The following is a 12,046-nucleotide window of genomic DNA, read 5'->3' on the forward strand; positions in this document are numbered from 1 at the left end:
GCACACATCGGCAGCAGCAATCTGAAAATGGCATACATGTCTCCTCCTTGAGTCAGAGTAACTGCTGCGCATCCTCAGAACTGCAATCATAGTGCTGCTGTGGATAGAAAGAGAAATGGAACTTACTTTGTGGATGACCCCCGTAAAATTGTTGCTAGTGTTTCTTCATTGATTGTCCTCAGTGTTGACATATTGCATTGCTATACTGGCTGAAGAAAGGGGGCGAAAGTTCAACGCTGACTCCTGTAAATGATGTAACCAACAAGTGCACAGTTGCATTTCACAGTTCTTTACTTTCCCTGTTCACAACACCACAATCTTACACAGTTAATATGGCCAGTTCACTGTTGTTTAACTTTCGATAAGCCTCAATAATAGGTTGCAGGCAAACATCAGAATACTGCTACTGTTGAATATCTATGAGCAGGAGAAACTGAACCACACAGTTCACAGTTCTTGCACAGTAATACAGTACATATTGAACAGACACTGTCATTGTTTTAACACAAGGCCCATTCGTGTTACACTTATTTCACAGTTAAGTTGATGAATTGTTGTTGGCCCAACCAATACGAGTCCCTTGTCTGAAACTCGGCCATGGACTGACTGACTCGAGACCAAAAATTGGACCTTTTTATATCATCACAATAATAGCTACTGAAACTACACATTGTTTGATGTTTAAGTTACAGGAATTACAATTAAAACATAACACATTAAATTAACTGAATATATAGAAAAAGTCCATCTTTTTAACAGTTTCTTCTACTAAGCTAAATTATTTGTTTAAATCATGTAATTAACAGATATAACAATACCAGAGAAGGAAAGTTGCCATTCACCATACAGCAGAGATGCTGAGTTGCAATAGGCACAACAAAAAGATTCACACAATTATCTTTCGGCCACAAAGGCCTTTGAAAGTTACAATTGTGTGAATCTTTTTGTTGTACCTATCATGACTCAACATTTCCGCTATATTGTTAGTGGAAACTTTCTTTCTCTGGTACTGTTGCATTCTATCCTGGATTTTCCATTGTTTAATTAACAGATATAAATATACAAACACTACTTTTGACAAACCTGGTAATTACTTTGGAATTAGTTAAGGGATGGATTTGCTAACATGTTTCCGAGTAGATCCAAATAAATACTTAAGGAATGCCAGTGTTTCATCTTCCAAATGTTTACAATTAATACGGAATTTATGTTTGTTTATAAGTCAACAATAAAATTTAAGTTACAGAACAATTACTGATTTTACCCTATAACAGAAGATATTAATTAGGAATAGTTGAAATAAATTACTAAATTGATGACATACATAAAATTAAGCACAAAATTAGATGTGGTACTATATTTTTTAAGACTGGGGGCCAACCGTTTTTGTTTTATGAAAATGCAGATTATACTCATATATGTTAACAGTAATAAGCCAAAAATGAAAAAAATGAATTTTAAGGAGGCAGATTGCAAAGCAAGAGATGAAGTAAAAAGATCCCAGCTTGCTTTGTCACAAGCTGTATGCTTTGTGTCTTGCATTGTGACTGTCTAACTCACAGTGTGGCTGAAACTAATTTTTATTATTGGCAACAGAAAGTATTAAGGAATACATGTAATGGGAAATGAAAGCAAGAATTCCAACATCCATAAAAATGTTTCAGCAAGAGTATGGTTACCTACTTTACACAATATTCTTACAGCTCATTTTTGTTAAATAGACATTTTCATTTCTTTAGGTGAACTTCCAGAAGAGACAGTTCTGTAAAACAATAGAAGTGCAAATACGCAAAACAATTGACTCCTCTTGTGTTTAGGTCAAGTATGTAGTCAACAATCACACAATTTGAAAACAACTCTAGTATCAGAAATATACTGTATGACAAAAGAAGTGTAACACCCAGAAGAGGGGGAGGAAACAAAATGAAACGTCATCGGTTCTACATCTACACCTATGTCTACATTGATACTCTGCATTCCAACTTATGGTGTGTAGCAGAGGATACCCCACACCACTGCTAGTCATTTCCTTTCCTGTTCCATTTACTTGCAAGTAGAATGAGGGGAAAATGGCTGTCTATATGCCTCCATATGCCCCCTAATTTCCCATATCTTATCTTCAAGATCCTTACACACAATGTATGTTGGAGGCAGCAGAATCATTCTGCAATCCACTTCAAATGCCAGTTTAAATTTTTTCAATACTGTTCCTGGAAAAGAATGTTGCCTCCCCTCTAGGAATTCCATTTGAGTTCCCAAAGCACATCCGTAACACTTGTGTGTTGTTTGAATGTACAGGAAACAAATCTAGAAGCCCATCTCTGAATTGGTTTGATGTCTTGCTTTAATCTGGCCTGGTACAGTCCCAAACACTCAAGCAGTACTCAAGAACAGGTTTCACTAGAATCCTATAGGTGGTCACCTTTACAGATGAATCACACTCTCCTACAATTTTCCCACTAAATCACAGTTAACCATTTGTCTTTCCTATCACAGTCTCACATGCTCATTCCATTTCATATCATTTTTCAGAATTATACCCAGATATTTAAATACTGTGACTGTCAAGCAGTATACTAGATGCTGTATGCAAACATTATTGGTTTGCTTTTCTGCATGGACTTACATTTTTCTACATTAGAGCTTGCTCCCACACCAACTAGAAATCTTGTCTGACTCATCTTGTCTCCTCCTATGGTCAGTCAGCTTCAACACCCTACAATACACCACAGCATCATCAGCAAACAACCGCAGATTGCTGCTCATCCCATTTGCCAGTCATTTATGTATATAAAGAATAATAGTAGTCCTGTCACACTTCCTTGGGGCACCCCAGATGATACCCTTGCCTCTGTTGAACACTCATTGTCTAGCACAACATACTGGGTGCTATAACTTAAAAAGTCTTTGAGATAGTCACATATCTGTGAACCTGTTCCATGTGCTCATATCTTCTTTAACAGCCTTCTATGTGGCACCATGTCAAATGCTTTCTGGAAACCTAGAAATATGGATCTAAGTGTTGCCTTTCATCCATAGCTCACAGTATATTGTGTGAGAAAAGGGCTAGCTGAGTTCACACAAGTAATGCTTCCTAAAACCATGCTGATTTGTGGACATAAGCTTCTCAGTCTCAAGAAAATTTATTATATTCAAACTGCAAATAAGTTCAAGGCTTTTTATTTATTTATTTATTTTTTTTTTTATTGTTCCGTGGGACCACATTAAGGAGAAGTCTCCATGGTCATGGAATGAGTCAATACATGAAATTATAACATGATTGTAGAAACAGATAAAATGAAATATAAGAAACATATTCAGGCGACACATCATTAGTTTAAATAAAGAAAATCAAGAATGTAACACTGGAATTTGCTTAATTTTTTAGCTCTTCCAGGAGCTCCTCGACAGAATAGAAGGAGTGAGCCATGAGGAAACTCTTCAGTTTAGACTTAAAAGCGTTTGGGCTACTGCTAAGATTTTTGAGTTCTTGTGGTAGCTTATTGAAAATGGATGCAGCAGAATACTGCACTCCTTTCTGCACAAGAGTCAAGGAAGTGCATTCCACATGCAGATTTGATTTCTGCCTAGTATTAACTGAGTGGAAGCTGCTAACTCTTGTGAATAAGCTAATATTGCTAACAGCAAACGACATTAAAGAAAATATATACTGTGAGGGCAATGTCAGAATTCCCAGACTATTGAATAGGGGTCGACAAGAGGTTCTAGAACTTACACCACACATAGCTCAAACAGCCCGTTTTTGAGCAAAAAATACCCTTTTTGAATCAGAAGAATTACCCTAAAAAATAATACCATATGACATAAGCGTATGAAAATATGTGAAGTAGACTACTTTTTGTTTGAAATGTCACTTATTTCAGATACTGTTCTAATGGTAAATAAAGTGGCATTTAGTTTCTGAACAAGATCCTGAACATGGGCTTTCCACAAAAGCTTACTATCTATCCGTACACCTAGGAACTTGAACTGTTCCGTCTCACTTATAACATGCCCATTCTGTCTGATTAAAATATCAGTTCTTGTTGAATTGTGAGTTAGAAACTATAAAAACTGAGTCTTACTGTGATTTAGCATCAAATTATTTTCCACAAGCCACGAACTTATTTCATGAACTACATTATTTGATAATGTTTCAATATTACACACAAGATCCTTCACTACCAAGCTGGTGTCATCAGCAAACAGAAATATTTTTGAATCACCTGTACTCCTAGAAGGCATATCATTTATATAAATAAGAAACAGCAGTGGCCCCAGCACCGATCCTTGGGGAACGCCCCATTTAACTTGCCCCATTGGGACTGAACATCATTACCACTCTCAATATTGCGGAGAATTACCTTCTGCTTTCTGTTCTTAAAGTAAGAGGCGAACCAATTGTAAGCTACTCCCCTTACTCCATAATGTTCCAACTTCTGCAGTAATATTTTGTGGTCAACATAGTCAAAAGCCTTCGTTAAATCAAAGAAAACACCTAATGTTTGCAACCTTTTATTTAATCCATCCAAAACCTCACAGAGAAAAGAGACTATAGCATTTTCAGTTGTTAAGCCATTTCTAAAACCAAACTGTACATTTGACAGCAAATTATGTGAATTTAAATGCTGCAGTAACCTTGTATATACAACCCTCTCAATAACTTTAGCAAACACCGATGGTATAGAAATAGGTCTATAATTATCAACATTATCTCTGTCTCCCTTTTTATAAAGTGGCTTCACTACCGAGTACTTTAATCGGTCAGGAAACCGACCACTCCTAAAGGAAAAGTTACAGATATGGCTGAGTGCTGGGCTAGCATACATGGAACAATGCTTCAGTATTCTGCTAGATACACCATCATATCCATGAGAGTTCTTGGTCTTTAGTGATTTAATTATTAACTCAATCTTCCTCTTGTCAGTATCATGGAGGAGCATTTCAGGTAACAGTCTCGGAACACTTTTTTCTATGAGCGCTATATGATTCCCTGTTGGGACTAGGTTTCTATTTAGTTCCCATGCTATATTCAGAAAGTGATTATTAAATACTGTACATATATGCGACTTATCAGTAACACGGACATTCCCACTATGCACTGATTCTATATCCTCGACCTGTCTCTGCAGACCAGCCACTTCCTTTACGACTGACCATATGGTTTTAATTTTATCGTGAGACTTAGCTATTCTATCTGCAGCTTCTGCAGCAAACCAATGATCAGGATTTTGGCCTGTAATTTTCTAGGTATATTCTTTTTACTTCATATACACAGAAGTCATCTGCACTTAATACAGGGTGTTCAGAAAGTCTCTCCACAGTGCCATATGATTGTTAGCCACATGTGCCATATGCCGTAGTGAATATACCAAAATGAAACTCAGTGAAATACAAGTTATTAATTTACTGAATATTCATTTTTACTTACAAATTTTCACATTAAATGTTGAAAGTGCCCCTCTGTTCAATTCATCTAATCATGTTTCCAAACACAAGCTGTAACATTTCTTTTGTAACAGAAGCAGTGAAAGTGGATATTGCAGTTTTCAATTCATTGATAGGTTTTGGATAGTTTTTATACACAATTGCTTCTGCTGCACCTCAGAAGAAAAAGTCAGGTGGTGTTAGGTCAGGCGATACTGGAGGCCAAATTCCCTGTGAAATAATGCAATCATCAGCAAGTAGTGACACTGAAATGCAAGCTGTATGCACAGTTGCACCATCTTGTTGAAAATAACCATTCAGTATTTCACTTAACACAAGTTCCCCTATGAATGGATACAGAATATGACTGCAGTATCGTGCATTTATTTTTTCATTGAAAAATATGGGACCCACAATCCGACATTTAGAAATTGCAATCTAAACTCCTATTTTCACAGAATCAAGTGGTTCCTTATGATAAACAATGGATTCACAGTACTCCACATATGAGAATTTTATATGTTCATGTACCCAGATAAATGAAACCACACCTCATCAGTGAAAAATATTTAATTAAGAATATCCCTTCCATTTTGTTGAACAAAGTTTTTGAATCATTGACAATAATGCAGTCTGTTGCCATGATCAGTATTTTTCAGGTCTTGCACAACTGTCACTTTGTATGGAAAAAGTCCTAATTTTTTCCTTACAGCTGTGTGGGCCATTCTGACACTAATATCAATTCCCTGGGCGAGTTTTCTTACTGACTTGTTCAGACTCATGGACATTTTATCAGAAATAGTAGTTTATCCTCAGACAGAACAATAGGACAGCTATTTCTCAGTGTATCTGACACTGAACCCGTACTTCAAAATTTGTTAATCAAATCTTGCACAGTTTTGTGATGTGGGAGTGTTGTCCCTGGGAAAACTGAATTAAATGTTTGATGAAATGAAACTGTGTATTTACCACCAGCTTTGAACACTTGTTTGACTAAAAACACATGATCTTCAATGGTTAGCACTTAAACACTTACAAAAATGAAACAAACAAACAAAGAAACTAAACTTAAATGTTCATGTCAACACATAATGACATGCACCAATGACACTACTGACACTGGCTAGTATAAATGAAACAGTGGAATGTTGGGAGAGTCCATTTGAAGAGGAGTAACCCAGCAGATGAACAATCATGTGACATGCACGGCTTACAATCATGCAGCACTGTAGAGAGACTTTTTGAACACCCTGTATCAACAGACCTTCAATACTCAATAATTTAAGGTCAACATTCATCATTTAAATTTACGTACTTCTCATTATCATCACCATTGCGCATAGAGCTGGTCACCACCCTTCCCCCCCCCCCCCCCTCCCCCCAATGCTGTTACTGGATTTGCTCTCCTCTGCTCATGCAAATTCCTCTTGTCTGCTTTGATCCTCTTGCAGGATTCTTGGCATGGGCAAAATGATGAACAGGGACAGTTATTTATATAAATAGCTGTATACAAACTGCGTCTCCATAATAACTTTAATAACACTTCTTTAATGTATGGTTATAATACACATTTTTGATAAATAATATTATTGCTGGTACAAAATAACTTATTAAAGAAAAGAACAAGAGAAAAAACTAATAATATGATCCATTATAAAAATCTGACTGGGATTCCATCCAGACCCAGTGACTTTCTTCTCAACTCCTTCAGTTGTGGTTTGTGAATTGCAATCTATTTCTCTCATAACATACATATGGTAATCATTTGATTCGAGTACTGGAGATACATCAAAATATGGTTAATGCAATTTACTCATATAAAGCTATAGTTAATAAAATGGAGTTGTATTTAGACATAGATATAACTTTTTTTGTGAAAAGATACCTTTACGTATTCATATAACAAGACAACTAATAAGCTACATCCTGCTCAGATATCCAGTTCGTTGTCCATGAAATCTTCAAGTGAGCAGTAGCATCACTGAAGCAGAGTATCATGTAGGGTGATTTTCAGTGAATCTAGGTTCATACTAAGAATGTTCTTGGCTCTTAGTATGTTGTAAGTTTTCATTTCCATATACTGGGAAGTCTGAGCATATGAGTTTAAACAATGAGCAGGAAGCATAAAATTTTCTTTATTTCTTATATTATAAGTGTGATGTAAGCAATTCTCCTAGGATAATTCTAAACTACTATACAAAAGAATGTTAATATTATGGATGCATAGGGAGGGAATTGTTAACAATTTCAAATTTTTAAATAATCGACAACATAACTTCTATGGATGCATAACACACACGTTTCTAATAATTCTTTTCTATAGATTCAGTACACATATTAAGTTGCTCAAATTTCCCCAATACACAATACCATACCTTATAACTGACTGGAAGTATCTATGGTACACAATTTTGCTTGTGTCCATGTCAGTGGCATTTTCCAATATTTCCCTTGAAAATACAAAGCTACATTGTTTATTTACTAGATATTCCTCATATTTTTTCCAATTTTAATTCATGTCTAGGTTTAATCCTGAAAATTTCACAGAATCCACGTCTTCCAGATTTCGATTTTTATAGTTTATTTTAATTTCCTGCAATGTTGACTGTTTTGTTCTGAACTGGATCACGTGGGATTTTGGGATGTTAGGGATTAATGCAACACCATTCATCAGCAGTCCACATTTCCTAGTCACTGCACCACTCGAGACACAGTAGTTTGTGTTGTGGTGTTAGTGTGAGCCAGGATGGCAGCTCCGTAGTATTGCTACTGCTAGTACTCGACCAATGGTGTGAGGTGACAGAATATTGCCGGGAGTTCATTACTTGTAATTGGATAGCAGGCACAGTTGTGAATGGCTAACAATGTGCTCAGTTGACAATATGGCAATTCTCTCTCATGGCGGTCAGAGGTGGTTGAATCTCAATGACAAGTATACCTACCCGCACGTAGCAGTGCAGTCAAACTTCAGACCCTCACTTAATGGTGAAGTCAGACTTCAGACTGCTGTCACATCTGATTACTCCAAAAATCTGGATACTGATGCGTTCAACTGACTGATCAAATGGGGATCCACCGTGAGGCCCCTTTCACACACTTTCAATTGCCGATACTGCTGCCTCACACAAATATGCAGCAACTCCATGTCTTTTACAGCTATCACTTGATATCTGACTGAGTCAGTATCTGAGATTGAACACAACACTTACACACCATACCAGGCCTGGCAATAACACTAAACGCAGACAACACTAAAGCATTCTGGTGGCCATTCTACATGTCACAAAGAAATGCAACTATAGTCACTTACATATCCATCAATGGAGCATAAGAGTACAATGTTATGCTGACATCCAACCATATCATCTGGGTGCTACACTTTTTTTAAGCAGTATATATTGCTAAAAAGGGAAATGGCTTACACTATCCATCACTCAGCCTTCATGTGGCACAGAAAGGAGTGAGGCATTTGGTGATAAAAATCTTGGGTCATCTACCCATTCAGAGATGTAAATAATTTGATAAATAATAAAATTAACTTCAAACCCAAACTGAAATCATGTCTACTCAACAACTCCTGCTCAATTGTAGAGCTTCTGAATATTTAATACTACAAAGAGAGAGAGAGAGAGAGAGAGAGAGAGAGAGAGAGAGAGAGAGAGAGAGAGAGAGAGAGAGAGACTGAACATAGTTAAATATAAATTACCATATGTATGTAAAATAAATAGGTATATTCATATATGTTGGCATATTTTCTGCCAAGAAACTGTATTATAATTTCAGAACTGGCTCATTCTATTACAAGAGGTTGCAGTTGTGCTCCACAGGACATGTAAATAACTATTTAATGACATCAAGCATCTTACCTGCTTTGACCGAGGCCTTGCTCTAATGCACACATCTTAGTGGCATTCTATCTGCCTGTTTAGATGAAGGACAGCTGTGTCGCAAGTTCCTTCAAGGAAACACACTGTGCGGTCCTGGTCTTGCCTGCAGCAGTAGTGGCTTATGTGAACATCTGCCTAAAGTTTCCAGCAGTGAGGAGGAGAGCTCTGAGTGAATGACTACACTGATATTTAGAAGGTGACATAAGATTTAAATATGTATCTCAGACAATAAACAGAATGTGTAATGCATCAAAACCAGTACTTTAGCAAATATAAAGTCCTGAAATCAAGTGCTAATAAACTGCCAACATGTTCTGATTGTACTCCTCAACCAAAAATGTTTTAAATAAGAGTTGTTGAAATGGATTTATTCTTCTCATAAGATGTGTCTTGGACAATTCAGAGAATCTGTACTTGAACCAGATAGTAACATTGTTTTATTGTTTTCATCTTACGTTTGACAGAAATAATATAAATGGGAGGTAAAACACTGTATGTTTCTCACAGAATGAACTGATAAACAGATAAATTTGTAGCTTAATATTAGACACTGAGGTGACAAAAGTCATGGGATACCTCCTAATATCATGTCAGACTTCCTTTTGCCTGGTGTAGTGCATGGACTCAAACAAGTCATTGAAAGTCCCCTGTAGAATTATTGATCCATGCTGCCTCTATAGCCGTCCATAATTGTAAAACTGTTGCCAGTACCTCTTGATTCTGTCCCATAAATGTTCAATGGGATTCATGTTTGGCATTCACTCAAATTGTCCAGAATATTTTTCAAATCAATCAGGAACAACTGTAGCTCAGTAATATGGCGTACCATCATCCATAAAAAAGCCATCATTGTTTGGGAACATAAAGTCCATGAATGCCTATAAATGGTCTCCAATTAGCTGAACATAACAAATTCCAGTCAGTTGTCACTTCAGTTGGACGAGAGGACCCAGTTCATCCCATGTAAACATAGCCCACACCATTGTAGAGCCTCCACCACCTGGAGGCCTCCATGATTATATTTGACAAATATGCTGACATGGTGTGAAAGTGTTATACTAACATATTTTACATAAATGCATGTAGTAATATTTATTACAATATTATTATATATATATCTCACTTACATATAAAATGGTTTAAGTACCTTTCTTTGAATACTACAGTTTTATTACAGATTACAATTTCCCACATGTAATGGTACTAACATGGTGGTGGATCAAAATTCCTTGGTGTTTCACCAGAAATGAAATCTCATAACCTGAAATTACTTTTATTGGAATTCATACAGTTCAATGACAAATGCAACATACTTGACTTCAAATTTTCACATTTTCAAATTTATTCAAATTAAACATTTTCTAGCTTACACTTCCTTTTATATTTCACAAACACCAGACTAGCACATATACTTTATGATTAATAGCAGAGGTAACATATTAAATTAACTATTCTGTAACAAATTTAACGCTATTGTCAACACATACTTGAATTTCCACAAATCACAGTTCATGAGACAACAGACAATTAGATATAATTTCCATAGTGCATTACACACCCATTGAATGAAGTATTGATCTTCATGCACACTCTGACAGAGAAATGATGATTGAGTGGGTTTGGAGAGTAAAATTTCACATATGTGTTAATCATATGTTTGTTCACTGTAGACTTACACTAAGAAATTAACAAAATACAGCAAAGTTACTATGTGATGTTACTGTGATGACTGCCAAGCCTGGACTCCCAATAATTCTTTAACTTCATAATGTTAACCTACAAACTGACATGGAGATGTTGACTGATTCCTTTCTGGCTGTAGACTAAAGATTTCTGGGTGGTGTGGAATATACGTTGACTGGAATATGTATATTTTGTGATTTTTGGTAATTACATTTTAGTTTCTAAAACTACAAAGTGAATATTAAGTGGTTTTGAAAACCTATTGTTTCCAAAAATAATCTGATTTAACTGAATTATATACTGGGTAGGGTGAAATTAAGGCTATCCAACTAGCTATGTCAGTTCTCTGAAAGGTAGTGATAGAAGAGGAATTTGAGCAAATTCAAGACTGCCTTTCTTATACTACAACATTGACACTCCCACTACCCACAACCTACCAACCTCAAAGTAATGGACCAGTGAAACATTGGCACCCCACAGTCAAAACAGCTCTCATGTGCCACTGAGGGGAGTGGGCAGAAGCCGCGTCACAGTCACTTTTAGGTATGCTTTCAGATAAAGGGAAATTCTACATGCATCCTAACAGAAATCCTTAATAGGAAACCACTAATTCTACTAGTGTACTTCACAAAACCACCTCAACCACCAGTAGAGAAAGAACCTCCTCTGCTCAACAGCAAGGTGAAGCAGCACATTGTTCATCTCAAGATACCACGACAAGCACACAGTTCACACAAAATCTTTGTTCATTAATTTCCAAAGGATTGAAACCTACATAATGCTGACAGATGACACTGTTCACCTGGCATTGGAACTGCCCTACTCAGGCCTGCCAAGAGTGATTAGATGGGGAAAAAACATGTTTAACATCTTACTGCATGGGAAGCCAATGACTGTTACCATCAATGGACTTGAGCCCATGTGAATCCTACAGAATACCTCCAATGCAGCTGTAAATAGCACTGATTGACTGCACAGATGGCAGTACTTGCACCAGTCTAAATGACAACATATTTGTAATGTGAGTAGACATGCAACAGTTTCATTAT

General features: G+C 36.5%; 1 protein-coding gene across 7 annotated transcripts in view; it reads left to right on the forward strand.

Annotated features, from left to right (window-relative positions):
- LOC126106493 (uncharacterized) overlaps positions 1-12,046 on the forward strand; it is a 96,406-nt gene that overhangs the window by 26,124 nt on the left and 58,236 nt on the right. For 4 of the 7 annotated variants that reach the window (XR_007523355.1, XR_007523356.1, XR_007523354.1 and 1 more), the window contains exon 3: positions 9,357-9,510. The exons of 1 other annotated variant lie outside the window; for it this stretch is intronic. Coding sequence is in view for 3 of the 6 variants with exons in the window: in XM_049912800.1 (XP_049768757.1) it covers positions 9,357-9,487 (131 nt within the window). In the remaining 3 variants the exon portion in view is untranslated. Of the gene's footprint in view, positions 1-9,356; positions 11,291-12,046 lie in introns of those variants that run through there. 2 more of the 7 variants (XM_049912801.1, XM_049912799.1) reach the window with 1 other exon arrangement.

The sequence above is a fragment of the Schistocerca cancellata genome, chromosome 10 (assembly GCF_023864275.1).
Source record: "Schistocerca cancellata isolate TAMUIC-IGC-003103 chromosome 10, iqSchCanc2.1, whole genome shotgun sequence".
Lineage (NCBI taxonomy): Eukaryota > Metazoa > Arthropoda > Insecta > Orthoptera > Acrididae > Schistocerca > Schistocerca cancellata.